Source organism: Tetrao urogallus (genome assembly GCF_951394365.1).
Source record: "Tetrao urogallus genome assembly, chromosome: 4".
In the NCBI taxonomy this organism is placed as follows: Eukaryota; Metazoa; Chordata; class Aves; order Galliformes; family Phasianidae; genus Tetrao; species Tetrao urogallus.
In genome coordinates this window covers 35,149,169-35,177,143 of record NC_136817.1, presented here as the reverse complement: position 1 = coordinate 35,177,143, position 27,975 = coordinate 35,149,169, and the positions used below count along the sequence as shown (strand labels likewise).

General features: G+C 39.9%; 1 protein-coding gene across 1 annotated transcript; it reads left to right on the top strand.

Moving 5' to 3' along the window:
- Nucleotides 1–1,439: 1,439 nt before the first annotated feature.
- On the top strand, nt 1,440–27,975 carry METTL14 (methyltransferase 14, N6-adenosine-methyltransferase non-catalytic subunit; the record flags this gene model as incomplete). Its single annotated transcript, XM_079534437.1, has 11 exons — nt 1,440–1,505; nt 1,888–1,976; nt 2,674–2,761; nt 9,313–9,393; nt 9,745–9,832; nt 11,810–11,900; nt 13,508–13,649; nt 15,819–15,911; nt 17,171–17,287; nt 24,413–24,623; nt 27,662–27,975. 11 exons carry the CDS (start codon nt 1,440–1,442, stop codon nt 27,973–27,975), a joined length of 1,380 nt encoding a protein of 459 aa, XP_079390563.1.

Here is a 27,975-nt window from a genome sequence, read left to right as displayed (position 1 = left end):
GCATTGGTTTGCACTACTCTTATTTTCTTTCCTTCACATGCATTTCTCAGTTTTAAGTTTGACCTGCATATTGTCAATGGCCTAGGTGCTACATACTATCCACATAGTTGGATCTGACAATTATGAAAAAAAAAAAAAAAGTGCCAGATAACAGGAAATTAGTATTAATAATAACTGCCAAAGTTCATTTTTTTGTTAAGTTTCCCTTCATGAGATACTAAGAACTGAGGTTTACCACATGACTTGAATCCACCCTGTGGGCCTTTCTTTCAGTCTTCATTGTTGTGTAATGCAAATAGCTGATGGAATGAAAATCAGCATGAGAGGGGAGCAAAGGAGGAAGCGGGAAAGAGATCAAAAATCAGAAGAAAAAATCCCTGAAAGATTTTGAAAAATTCCATCAAACTGGAACTTCCTAAGTAATCAGAAAACTGTAGATGAAACATACAAATAACTTACACGTAACGGTGTTTGATGTTAAGATGGGCATGAAGGACATACTCTGGTGAGAAGCGTAGCAGTATTTTGGCTTCTGGAGAAAAGGACAGAGAAACTGTTGCACGGAAAACCAAAATGTCCACCCTCAAAATGCAGCAGTGGTGGTAAGCTGGCACAGCTGTGAAATACCTTGTAGAAAAAAATCTTGCTGGAATGATCTCTCTGACAAACAGCTGTTTGCCTGAAGCAGTGCAACTTATTTTGTAATGGTCAAATGAAAAATGACTTTTAACGTCTGTATTTGAACTACAAAACAAAAAACAAACAACAAAAAAAAAAACAGGTCAGCAGTACATTTTTTTATTACTATTATTTTTGAAATTTCTATTAATGTGAGAGGACTCGTGCAGGAATTGTGCCTAACACGGCAGATAACCTCGCTGACGGCGATCTCAACTGCCAGACCAGAAAAGCATTCGTCCCACGTCGGTCCGAACAATCAAAGCAGTGGCGCTCGCCGCCCGCAGGATGTTGAGGGGGCAGCGGAACGGCAGCTGCGGCCCCGGGCGCACTTCCGAGCAGCCGCGGGCAGGATCGAGTGACGGAAGCGGGGCAGGTGGGGATGTGCTGAAACGCAATGCCTCGGGACAGCGATGATGCGTATTTTTATTTACTATTCCACACTTCTTCAACGTTTTCCTCAAATTTTCGAGCCTCGCGCTTCTCCCCGGCTTTCCCAAACGCACCAAGCCACCGTTACTGACAGGAAAAGCCGCCAGCGGAGCGCTGCGGATACGACTGTCGTTGGGCCGGGCCCAATGCCCCCTGCCCGGTCCCCCGTTGCCCCCTGCGCCGCCGCTCCGGCCGAGCTCCCCACCAACATGGCGGCTGCCCCAGCACCACACGCAGCCTCCACGCGCTCCCGTCGGAACAGGGGGCGGAAGTGACGCGCAGGCGGGCGCCCGGCGAAACGGGTGGCGGTCGGTGGCGGCGGCGTGGAGATGAACAGCCGCCTGCAGGAGATCCGGGAGCGGCAGAAGCTCCGCAGGCAGCTCTTGGCTCAGCAGGTAGGGGCGGGCGGGGACCGCGCCGAGTAGGCGCGCCGAGAGCTGTAGCGGAGTCGGGTTTGGGTCGGGCCAGACCGGGCCCGGGTAGGGAAGCTGGAGCGTGCAGGGCCCGTCCTTTCCCTCTGGGGAGGGGGAGCGAGCGCGTGCCAACGGCTGGTGCGGCGGTTCCGTTAGCGGCTGTGGGGCGGCCGTTGGGACGGGGCGGGGAGGGGGCAGGTAGGCCTGTAGGGTTCTCGTGGCCGTGCTGTAGAGCCGCTGCCGTCCGATCGCTGTTTTGTATTACTTGCGTTGCTGTTTCGTTTTTTTTTTTTTTTTTTTTTTTTTTTTCCCCTAATCGGTGGTAACTTTGGCTTGAATTTGGCTCGTCTTTTGTTTTTTTCAGTTAGGAGCTGAAAACGCAGACAGTATTGGTGCTGTGTTGAACAGCAAAGATGACCAGCGGGAAATTGCTGAAACAAGAGAAACCTGTAGGTATGTATCAGCACACCATTTCTGTCAGAAATATAAGGAATACAGGGAAAGAGGATGAGATAACTTTCCAAAAAGCCGAGTAAAACTTAAGTAAAAACATACAGTGCAGTGAAAGATGATGCTTCAGTTACTACTCAAATCTGGATAAAGCGTGTAGGGTTTTAAGCAATGACTTCTAACATCAGTTTAGAAATCAAAATTAACTTTTGCCCCCTATATTGAGAAGTTACTGTGGAACAAAACCGAGGTGATTGTTATGGTATGCTGTGTGCACTGTTCTTTATGATTTGCTCAGAGCAGCTGCGGAGCAGTTCAGTTGAAAGGATCTGTGTGGTAGAGGTGGTAGAAGTGTTTAGTTGAAAATTGGGCCAAGTACCTAGTGCTTATTGATTCTCTCGTGTAACAGTGATTTGCTCATGTGAGCAGGTCTAATTTTGGGTACGTGCTACCTCAGGTAAAATAAGCTGTGCTTTTTAAAGTAGAAGAACAAGGACAGAATGTAACTGTTTGAGGAGTCCAGTCATTGATTGTACTTGTCTCAAGTATTCTGAGCGAGAACAGACTTCTCATGTATGAAATTTCAGAATCATTTCAAACTAACAGAAGCATGCAGTCAAGACGAATCACTGGAGATTTCTGAAATATTCTCTGAAGAGATAGAAACTGTTTGATATGACAATTTTTTGTATGTTTATAGGGCTTCTTATGATACTTCTGCACCAAATGCGAAACGCAAGTATCCAGATGAGGGAGAAGCTGATGAAGAAGAGATTGAAGAATATAAGGTAAGAAGAAATAACTTTTTTTCTCTTGTGTTTATGGCCTTTTGAGGGACATATAAAATGTGTGTATGTGCACATGTAAAAATAACTGGGATGTGTGTAGATACCTTAAAAATATTCATGAGAACTGAAGTTGTCATAAGCCATACGCCATCATATTTGAAAAGTCATGGCAACAGATGAAGACCCTAATAACTGGAGAAAGGGAAACATCACTCCTGTTTTTAGGATCCTCCTGGAAGTTATGCCAAGACATGGAGGACAGGGAGTGTTTTGTTGTTGATGAGTGAAGGGTGCACCACTAGGCAGGGAGCAGAGCCACTGCTATCATGGCACAGGGCAGGGAGTGGACTGCAGGGTGGGCTGATCTGGGCTGCGTGCTGCCCTTGGGTTGGACGTCTGTGCTCTAGTGGGAGGTAACGTCTGTGTTAGGGATGTTGGACAAGATGATGATCAAGGAGCCCTTGAAACCCAAAACATTGTATGACTTTATATATGTCCCTCACTGACATCTTCCTCGATGTCTTCCACTGCAGAGATCTGAGAGAACCAACATGATTCTCTTCAGACGTGGCTTAGGTGTATTGAACTGTAAGTTCAACAGAACCTGTTGTTTGGAGGCTTAATTTAGATCAGCTCCTTGGAGAAAGTATGTTATAGTGATAGTGTCCCCAGGGAATGGCAGTATATATTATTGCTGTTTGTCTTGTGTTGGAAGAGGTGATAGAATGTTTGTTTAGCCAAGCACATACACAAAAAAATCAAGCAAAATTTGTGCTAGAAGCTTGCATTTAGTAAATGGTACGGGCCATTGAATGAGATATGGGGAAGTTTGAGGAGGTCTTCCAGCCTCCCTGTTAAGTGCAATATGATGTCTTCAATGAACAGAAGACATATATGATCCTAAGAGAGGGGTAATAAGAGGCTTGGTTTGTGGTATGCATTAAGTATCCAAAATACTAGGAAAAGCGCAGCTTAAAAAAAAACAACCCAACCCTGTGGTCATTAAGAATGAGTGGTTGTCAAACTTTCATGCCTTTCATTTTTCATGTAATCTTCTAAGAGTTGTTTCATAGCTTTCTCTTTTTTAATCTAATGTAAAGTTTTTGTTAACATGAATGATGGAGAAAGGAGTTAAAGAGAAGAGTGATTATGGTAAAGTTATCTTTCTAATTTGCTTTGTATCTTGTTGTAGCATGTCTTCCCTTTTCCTTTCTACTTTATCCTCACAACCTTGCTTGATTATGTAGAATGGATCAAGGCCAGCTTATTTATGAAATAATGTCTGCTGTTCCCTTGCACATCTAAAAATAGAAGTTTTTTAAATTTGTGGGCTTGGTTGTGTTATGCTTGTCTCTAGATATACAAAGTTTTCTATAAGACTGTTGTAATAAAACCAAAAGTAAACGTATGAAGGGACTTCTTATTTTTTATTAGTCTGTCTGTAAGTGAAGAGTATAAGCGGAGAGTTTTAGTGTGGTAAGTGCTAGTCTGTATGTCTTCTAGCAAACTATCTAAATAACAGTCTGAAAAGGATTTTCAGAGTGCGTGCAATGTTTGTGAAGTTGTGTCTCCTCGTAATGAGTGTGTCCAGAACCAGGTGAGTGCACCAAGAGTGGCCTCACTATTGCTGATTAGAGGAAGGATCACCTGTGGTGACCTGCTGGCACAATACTGTGTAGCATGTGACTAAACAGCTTTTTTTTTTTTGTGAAATATTCATACGTGAGTAAGTCACTCTAGCTGTCAAAGCATGTGAATCCTATTATACACACACAGAAGACTTACCCTGTATGGGCTGCTATCACAAACAATCAAGCTCTTTCTGTTTTGTTGGACTTGAAAAATGATACAATCTCACATCAACTTCAGTCTAGCAGATGATTAGATTTAGTGAACTTGAAACCTGTAAGTTAAAAATCTATAATGGAGCCATCAGCTGTTTCTGCAGACCTCGTTAAGCCCATTTTGGCAAGGACATAAGAACTTAGTAAAATCCTCTGTGTATTTATGTAACCTTTTCATTAGTACTTAGAGCATGTTTAAATTTAGTCTTGTTACATGAACTGGTATAAAAATCTAGATCTTTATGGTATCAAGCCTTACTAAATTAAATTCAACATGCCTTAGAAAGTTATAATGAACTTGATTGTCATTGTTACAGAAAACATTACATATTTATTGTTTTTATTTTTAAGGAAAATTAGAGGTAAATATTTTTGATGCAAAGTGACTGGTGTGTCTATAAAAACCTGATTTGCAGTATTGTTGGGCTCTGTGTTCTGCTGTCAGTTAAACCTTCTGTAGTGGTTTAATTTTTTCTGTACCCAGACGTTAGATTTGGTGAAAATGATGATACTCTCAAACTTTACCTGCTCCAGCTGGAGTCTGGGCTTCTGGATGTAATTGCTGGTAAAGGTGGGTTACTGTGAAGGTAGAACATTGTCATTTGCTGCAATTCAACATGAAGACACTGGATGTGAACATGAAACCTTTAAATACTTGTATATGTAGTTGGATATTTCAAAGGGTCACTTCCTAGTCTTCCAAATGCCTTACACTGATGTTGTTTTCAGAGAAATCCGAGCTGTGACATTGACGTTCTCATTATTTGTGGGAAGTCTGAGAACAGCTTCTAAGATGCTCTTGTGAAGCGTTGTTTTAATCTTCTCAGACATTTTAGGAACTTCTAATGCAAAGAAGCATTTTTTATTGTGGTGGTGTTGTTGTTCAGTTGGTGTTCTGCGAAGAAGCAGCAAAATCACTTCTGACAGGCTCTTGGCAATACCAGTCAGAGTATTCACAGGTAGGCCAAGAGTCAAATGTAGAAAGAAGAATAGAACTCACCCCACTGGTGAAGGAGATCTCTGAATGAACAGCGTTCTTTCTCAGGAAGCGGTCTAGGTCTAAGAGATACCCTTCCTTTAGTGGCTGGCTCTATCCTGGTCCATCTGTTCTGGTCATCCAGGGAGCACAGGTGCAAACAATTTGCCTGGCCTTCACCCCTTCTCCAGCCCCACCCCTTCACCAGGTGCTCAATCACCAGTTCAAACCCTGACCTAACAGTTCCCTTGCAGCTGGTTTGTTCTATAAAATAAATGTTATAGTGGTGGTTCTTAATAAAAATTAGACTGATAGGAGAACAGAGAGCAACATAGTGAAAACACAGAATGTTTTTCTTGATGAAATGTGAGGATTTCTTTGTATGGTTGAAAGAGTCAAAACTCTTTACCGGTACTTACCACTACTTGTGGAGTTAAGCAAAATAAAAGAGTTGAAAGAAGACCACCAGGGTCTAGGCTCTGTTGAGTCCTGTCCAACGGCTCCCCGGGGAGGTGGTTGAGTCACCATCCCTGGATGTGTTTAAAAACCATTTGGATGTGGTGCTCAGGGACATGATTTAGCAGAGGGTTGTTAGGGTAGTACGGTCAGGTTGTGGTTGGACTTGATGATCTTTAAGGTCTTTTCCAGCCTGAGCAAGTGTATGATTCTATGACTGAAACATTTCATTGTTTCTTGTTTCTCTTGATTATTTGAAAATAATAATAATAGTAATAATAATAATAAATATATAAAATTATACAGAGTTTAACTTTAACATCATAATTTTCAAACTTGTTGCATATCAAGTATTGTGTCTTTACTGTTGCCCTATTAAATGCTATACTGCCTTAGAAATTTTTTTTGAAACTTTTTAAAAATCCCAAAATTGTATTTGTCACAAGATTGTTGTGAAGTACATTGAGATAGAGCTGTTAAATTAGAAGGTGGGTTTTTTTACTGGATAGTTCCTGCTCTTAGGGAAGTCCTCTGCATCTCAGTTTTATCATCTCCTCAGTTTATATTCATGGTATTTTTTTAGCTGCGCTCTCTGCCTGAGCGAGTAAAATACAGTATTAATGAAGAAGAAAGGAAAGGCAGAACAAGGTGGTCTTGAAACTAGAAGAAATTGATTTTTCTGAAAGAAACCAACTTATTTTGTATGGTTCACAAGGCTGACTTTACAAATACCAGAAGCAAAATAGGATAATAAAAGTAGAAATAAAAGTTATGCAAAATGAGTAAAAGTGTTTTAAAAAATTAAAGTACAAAGACTGTTACATATTACTGCAATTTTCCTAACCTTACTCATTGTTACAGTAGCATCCAGCCGCTTGAAGCCAGATAATGAGGGTGCTCCAGCTGTTGGGAGCTTTAGTCACTGATGAGTTTATGGGCTATGAGCAGACCATTTAAACTTCTCACTGTCAGATTGACTTGGGCTCTGCATTGCAAACCATGGAGGTAGAGGATGTAGAGAGAGATGCTTCAGTGGCAGAAATGGATAATGAATATTTTATGGCCAGAAAGTTCAGTCGTGGTTCTGAAGAGCTTCTGCAGTACTTTTGTTTTTGTGGCACTGTCACTGTTGTACTGGCTGGGCGGTGAGGCACTGGCACAGTCTGCTCAGAGAAGCTGGGGATGGATGCCCCGTCCCTGGAGCCATTCAAGGCCAGGCTGGAAGAGGTCCTGGGCAGTCTGATCTGGTGGGTGGCAGCCCTGTACGTGGCAGGGAGTTGGATGGGCTTAGGCTTTGCATAGGCATCTAAGAGTTGTGATGCTCTGTTTTTCCCTTCGCCCATGTATGAATTTAATCAGTTTTGCTTGAGCCTGTATAAATGTCAGGTTTTAACAGTATCCTGTGGCAAAGAGTACCAGAGTTTCAACTTTTTACTAAGTACAAAAATACTTCTGGTTCAAATTTGTCCTCTGCCATCCTAACTTTATACAGACATTTTGTCACTCAGTTTCGGCAGACAGTAGCCTGTGTCCTTGGACTGCTTTCTTGTCATTGTTCTGAATGTTGAGTACACCTTACTCTGTTGAATCATCCTAATTTTTAATTAGTTGTTAAGAAAACTTCGTGCTTCAGTATTGTAGTTAGCTTTTGTTTTCGCAACAATAAAACAGATTTATTAATCGAGTACAAGAATATCTTGTATTGTTAATTTCATTTGGTATCGGCTTCTATTGCGTACTTAGCCCTTTGAAAGCTGATGTTGTAGGCTTTTTTGTTTGTGGCTGCAAGATTTTTTCAAATCCATTATGAAGGCATAAAGAGGACTGGGATGACTCAGAAGGACATATTTAACAAGTGCTTACCATCAGGAGGCTAAGAATTAGAGAATGATAGGAGAGAGAAAACAGGTATAAGCTTACGATCACATAAGCTGTTTTTAGTAAAGCTTGAGCTTTCTGCATATTTTCCTGAATAACACTTGCTGGTACATGTCTTCTGTTTTCTCCTTTTCTTTGTGAACACTGCTGCTGTTTCTAGTAGCATTTTTTCCTTTTTTAAAAATTTTTCAGTCTGGTTAAAGAAGAAATTAGATTGTTGATCTAAGTTAAGAGTAACTGGGGGGGGTGCAGAAGGGAGATGAAAACTCACTTCTGAAATACCTGCTAAAATTAAGTTGATTTTAAGCTCCAGTTTGAAAAGAATGCAGAGCTGATCTCATAATTTCAGCAACTGGAGGGATCAAAATAGGGAGAACTATTTTTTGTTCTTATACGTCATAGGGTAAATGCAGAGATAATAACAGCCTTCTCCATAGCTTTTGACTTTAATATGTATGGTGAAGAGCAGAGTTATTGTAAGAAATCTGGTTCTCTATCTTTTCTTTTACTTCAGCGTCTTAAAGTCTCTTTATGTTTCAGCCTCAAGATGGCTTTTCTCCTCATGTGAAACACTATATTAACTGATTAAAATTTCTGTAGTAGTCAGCAATGTGTGAGAGTATCTACTCAATATGGTAGATTGTGTTATTCAGTGAGTCTTTGGTTTTATTTATACATAATGGGCTCTCTCAGGAAGAACAGCAAAACAGTAATATGGGAGTGAATAATTTTTTTTTATTTCTGATCTCTCTGTGAATTCTACATTGGAAGTTCAGAGTATGTCAACATGGCAGGTCTCTGAACTCCAGATATCTGATGGTCAATTGGTGACACACTAACTAGGAACAAATCTGTGATAAAATTCCTCTTTTCATTTTGAGACTCCTAGGTTGGAAGTTTTAAATTAATTTTAAGAACAGTCCAAACGAAATACCAGCTTGTACTGTGTAGTATTTCTTCAAAGTGCATATTGTAACAGATTTATATAGAGAAGATGGTTTCAGCTGCTAAGATTGAAACAGAAGAGATGTTCAATAGATATAAATGTTGAAATGTTCTACTAGTGAAGAACTGCAGCAGAATCTCTCTCTTACTTTAATTCAAGGAGTAAAATTTGAGGGGACAAAAATTTCATATAAAGTAGTGCCTATGCTGTCACAGCCTGGAAATGAGTATTTATATTTTCCTCTCTGAGGCTTTTCCAGTAACTTTGTTCTCAGTGATGAGAGGCAGACCTTTTTTGCAATAGGTCATTTCCCCCTATGCCCAAAATCTGAAACCTGTTTGGAACTGTCCACGATGCACTGTTGCAGGAGACTTCCATTGAGAAGCAGATTCATAGTCAGGAAGGAAACAGCATGATCTCACACTCCTATGAAATCTGTTTTACTTTTCAGGATGAAGTAGAACTGCAGCAAGATGAAGAGAATCTACCCTATGAAGAAGAGATTTACAAAGATTCCAGTACCTTCCTTAAGGTGAGCAGTTTTGCGATTAGAAGAATAGGTAAAGGTATATTGCTGTGTTAAATCATTCATGCAATTGATTGTATTTGAAACACAGCCTTAAAGGCTGAATGAAGGAGTTAACTGCAGTTCACAGGTACGAAAGTTTCCTTGTGAAACACACAATTGTAACAGTGAGCAGCGAGCAGTAGCAATGCTGAGTCTAGTTGGAGATGAAAAGCAGGATGACAGTTCTGATTAGTTTAGCTAATAAAGGCATGTTAAGAAAAAAATCAGCCATTTTCTCGTTTTTCAGACTAGCACATTGCAGCATGTGTTTAGTTATCTCTCCTTACAACTCACTGAACTCCTTCTGTTCCTTAGGGTACTCAGAGCTTAAATCCACACAATGATTACTGCCAGCATTTTGTGGATACAGGACATAGACCCCAGAACTTCATCAGAGATGTTGGTATGTCATAGTTATTGACTGATGCTACTATGCCTCTTTTTTATTCATTGTCACTCCTTCCCATTTTTGATTTCTTGTAGTTTCTAGATAATGTACATGTACCATAGTTTTGTCCCTCTGTGTACATACATATCAATGTATAAATTCATACAAATGACTTTTTTTATCATAATCTAGGAAATAAGCATTACCAAGGGACTATCTTGGAATTTCTTTGAAAGTACTTAACGAGGAAAAGTTTTTCAAAACAAAGCTCTTGTTATTCCATAAAGCAGACAAGTTTAATGAGCAGACTTTGAAACTTTGGAAATTCATAACTCCTGTAGTTCAGCCATTCCTGGGCTGCGTTACTTCCAGGAATTCGTGTAGCATGTAGAGTAGAGATGATACTGAATTATTTAATGTATTAAGCAGTATGGATAATATTTACTTAATAAACTTCTGACAGCTCATTAGAAGGCTCAATGTACTAGTGAGTCTAGAGGATGTCATTTATTAATTTTACATTCATCTGGCCCTTGCTGAACTTTGAACAAAACAGGGCACCTCTCTGCAACATTGTCTGAAACATTGTAGTTAGCCCATATTTTACCATATTTGTGATTGTCAGGGTAAGAATGGCATGTTGATAGGTGCCAGCCCAAAGAGGTTTTGTTTGCCTGTTGAGGCAGTGTTAGTTTCATCGTGAACACTTCCGTAAAATACATTGCTGCATCTGGATGTTTAATATTAAAACTGGCTCTTTTGACTCAGTTAAGTCTTTATTTAAAAAGCATCTGGGCAACTGTTACACACTTGCAATAGTTATGTGTCGTTTTTTGAAATCAGTAGGCAGAGTACATATCAGCCTATGTTACTTACTTTTACTTTTTATCTGTTGTTCAGCTGATGGTGACCAGTTTCCATTTCCGCTGGTCAGGAGTATTTGATTTCCACTGGCTGCAGCACTGGATATCAGATCTGATTTTAAGATGTTAGATACTTGAGAAAAAAAAAAAAAATTTTTTTTTTTGTTCTCTTATGTACAAATAACAAGATGGCAATGTTACATACTAAGAACTTTTTGTTTACCAGTGTGATGTGAGATTTGGGAGTTCACAAGTTTGAAGTAAAGGAGGAGGAAACTGTTTTTGTTTTTCTCTCTCCATTTGAAATTGTTAATAGGAATAGTTAGTAGGATCATAGAGCTTTATAAGCAAGTTGAATTGATGTGTCTTGAGGACTGGGGTATTTACATTTTCAGCTTATGCTGAGGCTGTTGTTCACAATAACAAATATACTGGTTTGGGTAATGTTTTTGGAAAGGAAATGCAGTATACTGAAATCGTTTTACTTGTGTTTTGTTTTTTTGTTTTTTGTTTTTAATATCTTTTAATATACTGCAGAAAACCTCATTAGGGTTTTCCCCTGAGCATTCTGTATGTATGAAAGGTTTGAAAATTAGCAATCATAGAGCTAAGTCTAGGAATTCAATAAATAAGTCTAGAAGTCTGATAAGTAAACATACATAGGTTCAAATCTCCATGAGTTACAGGAATTACCAAAAGGTTGTATAAGGGAGGCACATGTATGAGGGAACCAAGTACAGTCCAGTTGCCGTTGTAGAAATAGTCTTCAAAGATCAAGACTACTAGGAAATAATAGAATCATGAGTGTTAATTGTATCTTAATATAAACTTATGGATGGAAAGAATGAGAAAATAATTTTCTCTCATCATTCTTCCTCTCATGGTTTAAATGAGAGATTGTTTTCTTCTGATAAAAGGTGTTTTGAATTCTTGATCACTCCAAAGAAGGTTAGAACATTGACACTGAATTTGATATCCTCCAACAACATTAATCTTAATTAACTGGGCAAAGGCAGGAGGCTTTTGTATAGTACTGCACAGAAAACTGCTTGAAGGGTTTGTTTTGTTCTAACAAAAATAAAATGAGGCTAAGTATTAACGTGTTAACTTCATGTTTTCTTCTTCTTAGGCTTAGCAGATAGGTTTGAAGAATATCCAAAACTTAGAGAGCTCATCAGATTGAAGGATGAGCTGATATCTAAATCTAACACTCCTCCCATGTAAGTGTTTGTGTGGAAAACACCCTTTCTTCTCCAGACTGGTTTGAAGTTAGCTGTCTGCTTTGCAAATCCTTATCTTTAGTGCCTGTTCATAATTTACATTTTCTATTTCTGTTTGTATATACAAATTAATCCGTGGAAACTTCAGAAGACTAAAATCAGCTTGTTTTCATTATTTTAATCTAGATATTGTAGTATGTAGAAAAGACTTTCCAGAGTGTAATTATTGTATCTGAAGCTTTGTTGTTTTAAAACTGAGCTGCCAACTGGTTGGATGGCATTCATGTATTGGGGATGAAAAGATATATACCAGTGATCACAGATCTCTTCATCATGTAGTTTGCAGTAACAACACAACCTTAAAAAAAAAAAATTGCCCTCAATATAACCTTAGTTGTTCCTTTAAGCATTTTTGTGTAATATTCAGCTGTCATCTTAGTATCCCTCAATCAGACATTACCATATAGTTTAAGAGGAAAAAAGTTTTGGTTGACAGGAGTTAATTCAGAACTAATAGGACAAATCACCTCTCAGTTTTTGCTGAATGTTAGACTCAGTGTAAGTATGCAGCATGTTACAGGAGTCTGAACTTTATGCTTTTAATATATTGCAGTCCTAATCAGCACCCAGAAAAGCAGTATTAGTAAGTCCCATTAAAAACCTCAAATAAGTAATCTGAATTACTGATACACAAACTACAGAACACAACTTGCTATTTTTAAGTTTGTGGGTGTTGTTTTGTTTTTGGGTTTATTGGTTGTTTTTTTTTTGCTTCTTAACCTTAAAGCGAAAAAGGGAATAATGAATAATCGAATGCTGCCTTCTGATAGCTCCAATTAAAGTCATGAAACAGCAATCTCATCCAGATATCTTTTTGGGAAGAAGGGTGATGGTAGCCTGCTAATCAAATTTTGTAGATCTGAAGGTATTGGGTAAAGATAGCGATACAGCAGTGGCTGGTGGGAACGTGTGGATGCCAGGTGTAACAGTGGGATTGAATCTCCAATCCTCCTGCATGCATGGGATTCATGATCCTTGAGGTCCCTTCCAGCCCTGGCCATTCTGTGATAAAAAGCATGTTAGGAACCTGTGCTTCTGCTATGGGTAGAGAAATGTATTTTTGCTAAGTGAAAAGTAACCACATTTCCAGTACTCAGAATCTTCTAAACATAACATAAAGTAAATGACAATTCTAAAAATATGCCATTTTTGTGAAGTAATCTGGAAGTCTGTTGCTCTGTCACTGAGTGCTGGCTTCTTAAATGTTAATGTTTTCTGCTATGTAGTCCATGGTTGTACAAAATGTTCTAGATATTGCTGTACAGTCTGTCTGAGCATCTGTTTCATGCTTGCTAAAGGAGAATACTTGACTGTTTATTGAGAGAGAGGGCTATGTTTAAAAAACCCTAATGCAGCAGCATGCACTGCAGGTTAAGCAAGAACATGTTATGTATCTTGCTTGGTTTTAGTGCATTTATGCTTTATGAACTAAATAAAAGACCTCCTCCTTCCCCCTTACCTTGCTACGCAGAAATGCTGTGTGAAGTGTAATTTTCAGAGTGTTGTTACAACTTCTTCAAGCAGTTGGTCAACTTTTGTTTAAATAGGTACTTGCAAGCAGACTTGGAAGCTTTTGATATTAGGGAACTGAAATCCAAATTTGATGTGATTCTCCTGGAGCCACCACTGGAAGAATACTATAGAGAGACTGGCATTACTGCAAATGAGAAGTGCTGGACCTGGGATGATGTAAGTATTGCAGTAAAAAAGATCTCGTGCATGTACCTAAGGAAATAGCTGGAGAAACATAATTTGTAGCAGAAAGTATTAGAGGTGTTTAAATTAAAATTCAAAACAAAATGACAAGGTTTTTAACGAAAACTTAATGTTTTTATCGTGTGTGCCTACAGTATTTATGTTAACAGACTTCTTGTTTCCCCTTGCAAGGAATTTTGTGAATTAGAAGTACTGTTTTGTTTTTGCTGAGCCTGAACTGAAAACTGAAATGTAAAAACAGATTTTTTCTCCACCTCCAAATTCTGAGTTTTCTTTTTCTTTTTGATTTCGGCTGCTGAAATTCACAGTATCTAGTGTAAATATTCCCTTGTTTCTTGAAATTCTTGAAGAGACTTCTGAAGTATACTTTTTTATGCATTGGTTTTTAGTCTAAAGAGTAGGTGAGTATATGTTGCTGACGTACCTCCTTTCTCCAGAATACTGATCAGGTATGAAACTTAGTAATCCAGTTGTAATCTTGAGAGTCCTGAAAAGAAGTTCAGTCTTACCTTTGAAGTTTGTTTCGTGTATTTATATATTCCTTTGCAACTTATTTGCCTAAAAGGCTTTTTGAAGCCATGTTAATTTCCATCCCCCGTTTGGGTGTAAGGAGAAATGTCAATATGTAAGATGCGATCTCTTTGTTTTATTGTGCCCCAAGGAACTGAGTTCCAGAAGTTTTAAATTCTTCCTAGAGTAATGCATATACATTAATGAAGAAAATGCTAAAGATTTGCTGACAAGTAACTGTTCCATATTGAAAAGGAAGCAATAGAGTCAGCTCTAGAAAAGCAAGATGAGGCCTAGAGGCACTGAAGTGCTAGATGTCATCAAGCACAATTGGATGACACAAAGCATGTTGACAAGCTTGAGTAGTCCTTCACTTGGATATTGAATACGAAGTCTTACTGTACAAATTCTGAGTGCTGAAAAGCTGGTCCTAGTCTGATTTGATGGTAATACAAGCAGAGTAGTGAATTGAAGAAGTTACAGCTGAAATTTTCTGTGTGCTGTGCAGTTTGGGGAGGAGGTGTTGACTTCTTTTTAAGACTAGATTTAGTTTGTTCTGTAGGCTGAAACTTCACAAGTGAATCAGTCAAACTAAAGGTTCATATGGACAGTGCAAAATTCAGTCCACCTTTAAGGAATGAATTTGAAAACAAGGGCATTGATGCCTGTGATAATAGATAAGGTAACTTGCATGTTAAGGAATAGGTAGTTTTTCTGTTAGCCATCCTCTTATTTCATGCAAAACTGGTGCCTGACAGTGTTGAAGGAAAAAATATTCTGTCCTAACAAAAAAACTGGAAGTGTTGGAGTAAGGAGTCATCCTCTTAGTCAGGAATTACATCCCTTTAAAATGCTTTATACATCTTATATATCTTCCCTGTGGCACTGAATGAAACTTGATTTGATGTGTTAGCAAGTTGCAGATGAATCTCTTCAATTCGTAATGAGTCACATATGCTTTCCATCTGAAGTTACTTAATTCTGAATGTTTCTTATTTGTCATTGCTGAACTGCTGTCCCGATAAATTCATTTGTTTTTTTTTTTCCCTGAAAGTGAAAATGGCTGGCACATCTCTTCTGCATGGTAACAGGAATTAAGCTGTGGGTGTGTTGGTTATTTTCTTGGTTTTTTTTTTTTTTTTTTTTTTTTTTTTTGTTTGTTTGTTTGTTTTTAGTGTGTCTTCACAAGCTTCCCAGGAGTGAGTGCAGGGCTGAAAAGAATGAGACCATTGTTGCTCTGTTTTATTAAATCCTTTTGCTACCAAAGGAATGAAGCAGTGGTTTAGGGAAAACACACAAACATGTAGAGTGTGTTATTCTTTTAAATGTAGCATCTTCTGTATAGATAGAACTTATGTTGAGAAGAATGATTAGTCTGGTCATCAATTACACTGGCAGTGCTGGAAGTGTGCACTTGTGTAGGTTACCTTATCAGTACCTTACCTGCTTTCTGGAAAACAATTTTAAGAAGACAGCCAAAATGTAATGCTATCTAGACTTCCATGTTTTATTAAAGTGGTTCTTGATGGTTTTCTGTGTTAATGTTCAATACTTAACTATTTTTCCTCATACCTGTGATTAAATCACAAAAAGTAAGAAATATTTAATTCAGAAATCTTATCGTTTTTTTAGATCATGAAACTAGAAATTGAGGAAATTGCTGCCCCAAGGTCATTTGTTTTCCTGTGGTGTGGTTCTGGAGAGGGTCTGGATCTTGGCCGAGTGGTAAGAGTGTTTTAATTCAATTTATCAGGGACATATTTAAGAGTTTATTTTTATCATTCACTTTCTCTTTATAGAACTCTCAGCTGTAAATGCTCAGAGATGTTTTGTTACTGTAGTAGAGTATAATTTTAAGTGGAGTAAATAAATTTAAGTAGGGGTGGCATTAAATGTTTAGATACTAATATTTTCCAGATGAGCTGCTGTGGCTATGTGAGGAAGCATTGTTCTTTCATGACTTAAAAGCTGCGCTACTGTTTTGTTCTTGATGCATGCAGGTTACCATAGGAGTGGCTTGTCATGTTTAAATCATGACATTTAAAACATTATTTGTTTGTTAAAAATAAATCATAATAGTTTTTTGCCAGAAGTGCTAGTAGAAGGGTGCTATTATTTCATAAAGTAGGATAAAATTTTGTGTGTAGCACTGTTTATTTTCGGGCATCACTTGGAGTTTAAGTAGATTTAATAAGTCTTAGCTCTATGAAGGTCAAGTACCCTAGAAGATCTTGGACTTACAATCTTTGTGCTTGTTTTGGAGCTGGTGGAATATGAATTTCCAATAGGCTCTTATGCTGAAACATTTTCTTAGTTTGAACAGTGCTTTCTGTTAAAACAGCCATATGATATTGTTAAGGGACAACAAAGCAAGGTTACTAAACTGTTTGCTTCATAGTCTTATTTTGTCATTCTGAGGTTGGTTACGTTAGTGTATTTGGATTGATTTTGATCACAGACATTCATAGCAGCCAGGCAGTTCTTGACCACAGTAACAGCCAAATGAGCTCGAGTCCTTAATGTCCACTTTCCTTCTTTTCCATGATTATGCTAGTAGGAATTAAGGGCTAAAAAGGCATATAAGCTTTTTGTTTTGTTTTCAAATGTAAGGTAAATCAGAAAGTGATAGCAAAGGCTTTTTATCTTCTATACAGAATTTTACTTCGATGTGAGTCACTACCAGGTTCCAGTGAAGGCAGGGCCAAGCTATTCTTTAGACTGGTTCTGATTAAATTATTATGTGTCACAAGGTTAAAATAGAACAAAAAAAAGGTGATATATAGACGAGCCAGGGTGCATGTAAAACTTTTGTTTTGACAACTTGACAAAATACAGTACAGTCATGCTAGGAAACTATTTATTTCTTCTGTAACAAATTTCTCTTCCAGGTACATTTTACCTGTATCAAGTAACTGTATTCATTGTCAGTTTAGGTTACTTCAGTTTTTGATGTTGTATGATTGTTTTATGTCTGTTACATTTAGTGTCTACGCAAATGGGGTTACAGAAGGTGTGAAGATATTTGTTGGATAAAAACAAATAAGAATAATCCTGGAAAGACCAAGACTCTGGACCCTAAGGCTGTTTTCCAAAGAACCAAGGTAAAGATTTGGCTCAACTTCTACTCTCTTCCTGTCCTGGCTCTTGATGCTAACCAAAGACCTGGTGCCTTCACAGCAGTTGGTGACCCATTTTCAGAAAGGTAGATACCAGGACATCAATTCCTTTTTCACAAAGTGCATTATATGGAAATAAGCATGTTCTTAGGATGCATGGTGAATGAAAGGGTGCATTCTGTTCCCTTCTTGACTTCACCCAGTGTGAAATATAGAGGTATCATCTGTAGTTAATACGCTTGGTAAATTTCTGTTATCCTAAAAGTCGTATGCTTAAACCTTGTTGAAGTATTGAAGGCTGCTGGAGCTGGTTCATAGATAGATGGAGCAGGAATGAAATCTTGAGAGTGAATATGCAAAATGCTGCAGTCACTCCAGTCTTCAGAAAGGGCAAGAAGGAAGACCCAGGTAATTATAGACCTGTACTGGTTCCCCAGTACAAAAAAGACAGGGATCTCTTGGAAAGAGTCCAGCGGAGGGCCACAAAGATGGTGAAGGGCCTGGAGCATCTCCCCTATGAAGAAAGGCTGAGTGAACTGGGTCTGTTCAGCCTTGAGAAAAGAAGACTGAGAGGGGACCTGATCCAGGTCTATAAATATCTGAGGTGTGGGGGCCATAGTGGTGAGGCCAGTCTCTTTTCAGTGGTACGTGGAGACAGGACAAAGGGAAACGGACATAAGCTGCAGCATAGGAAGTTTTGAACGAATGTGCACAAGAACTTCTTTACGGTGAGGGTGACAGAGCACTGGAACAGGCTGCCCAGGGAGGTGGTGGAGTCTCCTTCTCTGGAGGTGTTCAAGACCTGCCTGGATGCCTACCTGTGCGACCTGGTGTAGGGAACCTGCTTTGGCAGGGGGGTTGGACTCGATGATCTCTGGAGGTCCCTTCCAGCCCCTACAGTTCTGTGATTCTGTGATTGTAATGTATGTTGTTTTGTCTTCTGAGTGGTTCCAGTCATGGGTGAATAACAAACATCTAGTGAGTGTGTCACAGAGCTGACTAGATCAATCTACGTTCGTGACAGGAGGCAACAGGCCGCTGCCTTCCCTCCCCCACCCCAGTCCCACAGAAATGGGAAGGAAGGAAGGGAGGAGAAGAACAGCGGCAACAATCTATGGAGGAAAACTTATTTACTATAATACTGGAATACAAAATAACACAATATAATACAATTTAATTGAAATTGAGATTAATAAATCAGGCAAAATGAGAGAGAGAGTTCCCGGGACCGAGTCAAACCTGAAAAGCTTGGAACGGCCAGGAAAGCACCCTCCAGTACCCACTGCCAGGCAGCAAGAGAGCGACCCCCCCACCCGGAAGGGTCAGATCCCGTGACTGCTGTAATGTACAGGGATAGGTACCTGGGACTGGGGCATTAGCACTTTAATGCCCCCTACACTACATGATGTTTTGATGTGGAATACTGAACTCCCCCAAAAAACCAGAAAACATGGAACCATGACAGAGTGTCCCGCACTAGTGACAGAGTTAGTCAGCTTAGTTTTAACTCAGCAGTTTTATAGGTACGTGCTGTAGAGTTTCTGTATTGGAAGAGATGCAGAGGAGGAAAAAAAAAGAAAAGTATGCTGATTTAAGAGACTGGAATGCATCTTACTCAAAACCTTAGAAAAAAGCTAGTAGGATTAGTAAGTAATTATTCTGTGTATGTCTGGATGCAGCTGTGGCAGCGTTACTGAAGATAGAGTTGACTGATGAAGTGTCATTAACCTCAGGCTCATTCTGTGTTCATTAATCATTCATTAGTGCTAAATAGGGATAGATACCTGGAATTGGGGATTTTCCTTTCCCTTCAGTGGCCTCTGCAACTTGTCATGTGAGGCTCCACACAGCAGCTTTCCATCTGCGATGCTTCCCCACAATACGACACGATCCGTCTGTGAACAAGGCATACTTCTTTTCATTCTCTGGTAGTTCATTGTATGGTGGGGCCTCTTTAGCATGTGACACTTCTTCGCCTGGTGATGTTCCAAACTTTTTACCTTCAGGCCAGTCCATGATGACCTCTAGGATTCCTGGACAGCTGAGGTTCCCCATCCGTGCTCGTTGTGTAATCAGTGCAATCCACTTACTCCAAGTGGCATCAGTAGCATGATGGGTGGAGGGAACCTTTCCTTTAAACATCCAGTTTAGCACTGGCAGTCAGGGTGCCAGAAGAAGCTGTGTTTCAGTATCAATTACTTCAGAAGCAGCCCGAACCCCCTCATACGTGGCTAAGATCTCCTTCTCAGTTGGAGTGTAGCCCTCTTCCGACCCCCTGTAGGCTCGACTCCAGAATCCCAGGGGTCGGCCTCGGGTCTCTCCTGAGGCTCTTTGCCACAAACTCCAAGTGGGACCGTTCTCTCCAGCAGCAGTGTAGAGGATGTTCTTTATACCCTGTCCCGTCCGTACTGGCCCTAGGGCCACGGCACGGGCTATCTCCTGTTTAATCTGTTCAAAAGCCTGCTGCTGCTCAGGGCCCCATGTAAACTCATTTCTCATTCGCGTCACATAATAAAGGGGGCTTACAATGAAGCTGTAGTTTGGAACATGCATTCTCCAAAAGCCCACTGCACCCAGAAAAGATTGTGTCTCTCTTTTGCTACTGGGTGGAGACATGGCAGTGATTTTGTCGATCACATCTGTCGGGATGTGACGACGGCCATCTTGCCACTTTATACCTAGGAACTGAATCTCCTGGGCAGGTCCTTTCACTTTGCTTCGCTTAATAGCAAAACCAGCAGTCAGAAGAATTTGGATTGTTCGCTCTCCTTTTGTGAAGACTTCTTCTGCTGTATCGCTCCACACAATATCATCAGTGTACTGCAGGTGCTCAGGAGCACTGCCCTGTTCCAATACAGTTTGGATCAACCCATGGCAAATGGTCGGGCTGTGTTTCCACCCCTGGGGCAAATGGTTCCAGGTATACTGAATGTCCCTCCAGGTAAAAGCAAACTGTGGCTTACATTCTTTGGCCAAAGGAATGGAAAAGAAGGCATTAGCAATGTCAATGGTGGCATACCACTTGGCCGCTTTTGACTCCAGTTCATATTGGAGTTCTAACGTGTCTGGCACAGCAGCACTCAGTGGGGGTGTGACTTCATTCAGGCCACGGTAGTCCACCGTCAGCCTCCATTCTCCACTGGCTTTACGCACTGGCCATATGGGGCTGTTAAAAGGCGAGTGAGTTTTGCTGATCACTCCCTGGCTCAAATACTGGCTTAGTTTCTCAGGATCCCACAGGTGTTCAAAAGTAAAATCCCATGATACTGCGGGTCCCCGTGCTTCTAAGACCTTTCCTAAACCTCTCCATATTCCCTGCCAGTCATCATTCTCTGGTTTTGTAGGAGACTTCTTCCTCTTATTATTCACAATTATGAACACAATCAGAGAACTTAATGACACGCGCACCAACATGAGTATTAATTCAAGATTCGACAAACATTTGACAAACCAAGAAGAAAACCCGGAGACTGGTCTGAACATCATGTTGTCTGTAAAATTAGCTATTCCATTTGGGATGTAGTTGTTTGTGAAATTAGCCATTCCTTCTGGGATGTAAATGTCAAAATTCAAATCATATCACATTGCATATAAATAAAATATAGGTGTCTCCATCAGTGCCATTAGGTAGTTACATATGAATGCAATTCCACAACACACAAGTGTGAGATGGATTATTGGCCAGTAGGTTGTGAATAACACCATTACTTTTAATCCTTTACCCAGCACCCCCACGATAATGAGTAGGTTCATTGCTGGTGCCTGCTAAAAAGGGGTTAATGAATTGAAGCTAACAAGAGGAGGGCAAAAAAAAAAAGAAAAAAAAAAGGCACTACTCAGACTGAGTATGCTCAAAGTTTACAAATATCCCAGAACGCTGGCAGTACGCCTAATCTTTCAAGGTCAGGTTTTCCAGCACAGAAACCTGAACTACTGATAATGCTCCTTAACAAAGCTCTCTAAGAGCAGAAAGAAAAAGAGATTTGTTCTAAAAGCTAAAAAGCAGTTATGCCCGCATTCTCCACCAAAATCTGTCACAGAGTTGACTAGATTAATCTGCGTCTGTAAGAGGGGGCAACAGGCCTCTGCCCTCCCTCCCCCACCCCAGTCCCACAGAAATGGGAAGGAAGGAAGGGAGGAGAAGAACAGCGGCAACAATCTATGGAGGAAAACTTATTTACTATAATACTGGAATACAAAATAACACAATATAATACAATTTAATTGAAATTGAGATTAATAAATCAGACAAGATAAGAGAGAGAGAGTTCCCGGGACCGAGTCAAACCTGAAAAGCTTGGAACGGCCAGGAAAGCACCCTCCAGTACCCACTGCCAGGCAGCAAGAGAGCGACCCCCCACCCAGAAGGGTCAGATCCCGTGACTGCTGTAATGTACAGGGATAGGTACCTGGGACTGGGGCATTAGCACTTTAATGCCCCCTACACTACATGATGTTTTGATGTGGAATACTGAACCCCCCCAAAAAACCAGAAAACATGGAACCATGACAGAGTGTCCCGCACTAGTGACAGAGTTAGTCAGCTTAGTTTTAACTCAGCAGTTTTATAGGTACGTGCTGTAGAGTTTCTGTATTGGAAGAGATGCAGAGGAGGAAAAAAAAAGAAAAGTATGCTGATTTAAGAGACTGGAATGCATCTTACTCAAAACCTTAGAAAAAAGCTAGTAGGATTAGTAAGTAATTATTCTGTGTATGTCTGGATGCAGCTGTGGCAGCGTTACTGAAGATAGAGTTGACTGATGAAGTGTCATTAACCTCAGGCTCATTCTGTGTTCATTAATCATTCATTAGTGCTAAACAGCCTCAATTCTCCGATTTGCAAGTTTTTTGGACTATAAGCTTCTATTTAAGATATCTTCAGTTTTTCTTTGGCTTGCATTTGTATTAATCTAAAGCTTGTTTGGAAGTATGATGTATTAGCTATAAACATTTTTAAGTGTGAATACTGCATGTTTATTGTGTATAGTATTGCAAATATGTGCAGCTCGCCCACGAGGGAGAGGCTAAAACTGATACAGGAAGATTTAGACTCCATTTAGGCATTGCATTTGTTAACAGGAGAATAGATTCTGTTGTTAGGATTTTTCTGTTCATTGGAAGGTTGGGTTGAAGTCATGATGTAATAAATATAAAAATTGAACTAGCTTGATTTGACTAAATGAATAGCTCTGTTGTACAGGATGGATTTCCAACAGTTGCAATATCAAATCCTATCTATTTGGGTTAGATTAGGCATCTCCCTAGATGGAGGCTTTATGCCATGTCACCTTTTATAGAATCTAAGGTACTAATGAGTAGCAATTCATATGTTATAAAGATAAGACTTTGGATAATTCTAAAGGCTACATCTGTGAGGCTCTGCTTAATGGGTATCATATCCTACTTTTCTATTTAGTTACATTCAAGGTCCAGAAACCACGTAGCATCCACACAGTTGATCAGCTGCATGTATTTGATGGGTCACCTGTTCTTCCTTTCATATTTATTGCTAACTCTTAAAAACCCTTCCTGAAAGTCTGGAAATGATCACACATTATTGTCTGCAACTTTTTTATGGTCATATGGAGACACTTAGTAAATCAGTGTTTTATGATATCAGGGGAAAATAGTTCGTTTGAGCTTAGTATTCCTATAAACAGTACCTGGAAATGAACATGTAGAGCCTGCATTTTTGTCCTGTACCAGTTGAGGTACTGTCCCTAGTACCTCAAAGAAAGAAAGAACCAGTTGAGGTTCTTTCTTATTCATAAATCCTACAAACTAGTCAGTCCCACAGATCTTTCATGTCTTAGAAGAAAGGAAAGCAGTGCTTGTTACTCTTCGCAAACATTTTTTTTAATGCTAACAGGATTTACTGAGACTGTTTAGATAGTTTGATAGTGGTTTTACGTTTTTTGATGCAGTGTCTTCTAGATAGGAATCACAGAATTGCAGGGGCTGGAAGGGGCCTCTGGAGATCATCGAATCCAACTGCTCTGCAAAGCAGGCCCCCTGCAGCAGGTTGCGCAGGTGGACATACAGGTGGGTGTTGGAACGTCTCCAGAGAAGGAGAATCCACAACTTCCCTGGGCAGCCTGTTCCAGGGCTCTGTCACCTTTATTGTGGGGTGGTTCTTACATACATCTGTGTGGAACTTCCTGTGCTTCAGTTTGTGGCCATTTCCCCTTGTCTTTTCAGTGGTGTGTAGGGATGGGACTCTGGCCTTGTCCCTTTCCTTCCCACACCTTAGGTATTTATAGACATTGATCAGATCCTCCAGATCCCCTCTGACTCGTCTTCTCTCAAGGCTGAACAGACCCAGTTCGCTCAGGCTTTTCTCATAGGGGAGATGCTCCAGGCCCTTTATTATCTTTGTGCCCCTCCCCTGGACTCTATAGAAGATCCCTGTCTTTTGTGTACTGGGGAGCCCAGAACTGGGCACAGTACTCCAGGTGAGGTCTGACCAGGGCAGAGCAGAGGGGGGGGAAGGATCACTTCCTTTAATCTTGAGCGCTAAAACAACTTTTAAAATTTACGGTCTGCAAAAATTAGATCTGATTTTCACTGTTATATGACTGGGAGCTTTGAAAATTATTTGTATGAATTAAGTCAGGATCAGAATGCTGATGAAATGAACTGTTCTCTCACTCTTACCTTTACCACACGTACTGTTCAAGACCTGCCTGGATGCCTACCTGTGCGACCTGGTGTAGGGAACCTGCTTTGGCAGGGGGGTTGGACTCAATGATCTCTGGAGGTCCCTTCCAACCCCTACAATTCTGTGATTCTGTGATTGTGACTTCTCAGCATTTCTAGCTTAAAGCTCCAATTTTGCTGTTACTGAAGTGGTCCAAATATTTTACTTCAACTTCTGTTTGAGTTCTTGTACTCTGTAGTGTAATTCACCAACCAAGCCAAGTAGCTTGTACTACACTCTGCTTTGTTTTCAAAAGACTCTGCTGATAGTTTCAGCTTGTTCTGTTTTTCTAGTTCATGCTTCGGGACATTCTGTGTTTAAAAATAGGATCTACTCTGTCTAGAATTTCCTTTCCTCAAACATCAGGCATATGTGCAGCATGTGACAGGTGCTCTTCTTTCCTATGTGTGTAGGAGCACTGCCTCATGGGCATTAAAGGAACCGTGCGTCGCAGTACAGATGGTGACTTCATCCATGCTAATGTTGACATTGACCTCATTATCACAGAAGAGCCTGAAATTGGCAATATTGAAAAACCTGTGGAGATTTTCCACATCATTGAGCATTTCTGCCTAGGACGACGGCGTCTTCATCTTTTTGGAAGGGACAGTACAATTCGACCAGGTACCTGTGATGTTTGTCAAATAATTACATTTTAGTTTCTTTTAATAACCCTTTTCAGTATCTGGGACCACCTGACGAGGTCTGATGGAAAGTGAGAAAATAATAATATTTAGACTTAGTGCATGCTTTTTCTGTGAGGTTTTGCAGTAGCTGCAACTTCAGACAGTAAAATAAAATAGATTTCACTAAGCTTTTTGAACAAGGAGTCGTATGAGCCAGACTATTTGTCTTGGTTACTTTTCTGTAGTAAGCATCTACTAGGCAGTGAGAGTATTCTCCCTTCCTGGCTGGAGAAGATTCCTAGGCAACTAGCGATCCTAGTGTTCAGCAGCAGGGAAGACTTTGACATCACTTGACAATTCTCCCATTGCTGTGATAGTACTTTAGTGGTATCAAGTATTTAGATAGTAAAAAGTGATTTCTCATCTAGTTAATGTTCTATCCCACATGATCTGATAGCAGAAAATTTTGCTAGACCCTTAGATCTCACGTGCATGCCTTTCATACAGAACCATAACAAGCAGTATTACAGTTATGGTTCCATTTCTGCTATTACTGTTGCATATAGGAACAAGTCCGCATCACAGGTTAAGATTACCACTGCTTTCTGGTTTTTTTCATAAATGTTTTTGGAAGTAAACATAGAACAATAAGAAGGAGCTTTAGAATTCTGTTTTCCCCATATCTGTAATTGAAAGTAAATGCTGAAATTGATCAGTATTCTACTGGAGTACTGGACTGTGTGATTTCTGCCTTGTGAGGTCACACTCCGTATATTTCCGTCCTACTGAACTTCAGCTTTTTGGAATTACTGTAGTGAAGTGAACATCACTGAAGCTATAAAAATCGAAATGTCTTTCTCACTACAAGACACAGTAGCAGATTTCTCTGCTTTTAAAAATATCCCAGAGAGATTTCCAGAGATAAGTAACGTGTCAGACAATAGATTTCAAGGAGCTGTATTTTTAATTAATGTGAAGATCTTTCTGTCAGGAAGCCATGCTGTTTGGCAGGTCTGTGACAGCTATCACATTTTCAGAGGTTTTTTTTAACCAGTGTTTTTCACTTATTCTGGTCTTTAATTCATCAGTGCGTATTAAAAAAAAAAAAATAATCAGCTGACATTTAATTTTCCCCACATTACAAGGGGTTATACTTTATAGGAGCATTGTTTCTTTTTCTAAACTGATTTTAAACTCCCTTGAGCGTGGAGTCAGTCCTATTGTCAGTATCTCAAGATGCAGTCTTACACTGAGTGTTTCATCTAGCATGGTAGAAAACACATATAAATGTATTGTTTGGATTGAAGGTCACCGCATTTTATTTGTCTTACCAGTCAGGTTTTTCAATTTATTGTGTACTTGATGAAGGAATTTCGCTGCAGGAGGATAGACTGCTGTTTCTGCCTTAAAATCTAATGTGGAATAGAGTACAACTGCCCTGTATCTTTCAGTTACCCACAAGTATTTGAAGTGAGCGTCTTTGTACCTGATGTTATGGATAGTGTGCTCATGCTTTGCACAGACGGGTTCTGTGTTGGTCTCTCAACAGTTATGGTACAACGTGCTCCTTTGGAAATAAAGGGGAAGGAGGTGTGGAGAGGTGAAAGTGTAGTGGTTGCTCTTGGTTTAGATTCTTCTTGCAGTTTTGTATAGCAGTGTTTCCTACTAATTAGAGACTAATTGTTTGGATGGCAGAGGAGAAATGGATACAAGTCCAACCATGGCCTGCTTGCTGAATGTGAATGCTAATAATACATACGATAGGAAACATTTGGGTTTTTTTATGGCTGTTGGAAAAGGAGCTCTATCAGTAGGTGAGCTGTAGGCAGTGTTTTACTTAAGATAATATCCAAGTGTTTTTGCACTTCTGCTCACAATACTATAGAGAAGTGAGAGAGATCATCAGCTATTCTTTGATGAGCCCGTAGCATTGCATTGCTGGGATTTCTTCCTTGATGTGCATTGTTCTTATTTTTTTTCAAGTAGAAAAATATTATTTAGGCATTACTTCAGTGCTGTTGTAGGTAAAGTCTTGTAAGTTACTGTCACACTGTTCCATATTTGTCTAATAGTCTTTTGTTTTTTAAATGTAATGGTTATCTTGCTACTGGATTGCATACTCTAAATCTCCTATTCTTTGTTCAAGAAGTTGGCAGAGCACAGTGCTCTTACCAATCAGCATTTTGAGTGTAGAATTACTCAGTTTTGAATTTGTGGATCTTCACAGTGCTTTGTGAACTGTGAAAACCTGAACAAACAGACATGGTTTTTTTTGGGTGTTTCTTTGAATTCTTGTTTTCCCTAAAATACATTGTTGAGATCACTGAGCCACGTTTTTCTTCAGTAAGATGATGAACTAAAAATTAAATTTCCAGTGACATTTTCAAGTGGCCCAACCCAATTTTAGTTCATAATGCAAAGAAATATGAACGTACTTGATTTAAATGCCTGTCTCCTTGGTTCAAGTGGTAAAGCTGAAGGGTTCACTGACTGCTACGTTTGTACATAAATGGATTGACTTAACTCTAAGCTCTGTTTGCATATCATAGGATTCAGCAGCAGCATTGTTATTTTGTCTTCAGATGCATGTTTACAGCATGCTGTGCTCCTGGCTGTGCTGACTTGATTGGCTTTTTTTGCGATAAGCACCTTTTGAAAAAAAGCAGAAAAAGGAGAGGTGTAGGTTGTCTTTAAACTCGATGAATTTTTTGATCTGGTTTACAGTGCAATCTCAGCAGAGAAGCTGGAAGATGCAGCATAGGAACAGGTGGGAAGGGGTGTTGCAAAACTACAACCTGGATGTTCCCAGCCCTCCAAAAAAAAAAAAAAAAACCCAGAAAAAGCCATTGCAAATTAATGTAAAATCAACTTTTATCAACTGTGACTTTCCTAGAGATGATCTTTTTCATTCTGTCCAATGTGTAGATAAGTATCTCTTCCTATCACTTGAATGTTCACTTAATGGGAAAAAGGAAATTAAAGCCTCCAAGCATGACATTTGTTATTGCTTTCATTGACTCTGCTTTTGTTCCTTAGGATGGCTGACTGTAGGACCCACCCTCACAAACAGTAATTTCAATGCAGAAACGTACTCTTCATATTTCACTGCTCCAAATTCCCACCTGACTGGCTGCACCGAAGAGATCGAGAGACTTCGGCCCAAGTCACCACCACCCAAGTCGAAGTCTGACCGTGGAGGTGGTGCTCCGAGGGGAGGAGGAAGAGGTGGGACTTCAGCAGGCCGAGGAGAACGCGGCAGAGAGAGGAACAGAACTAATTTTCGGGGTGAGAGGGGTGGCTTCAGAGGGGGACGAGGAGGTACCCACAGGGGAGGCTTCCCCACACGCTGA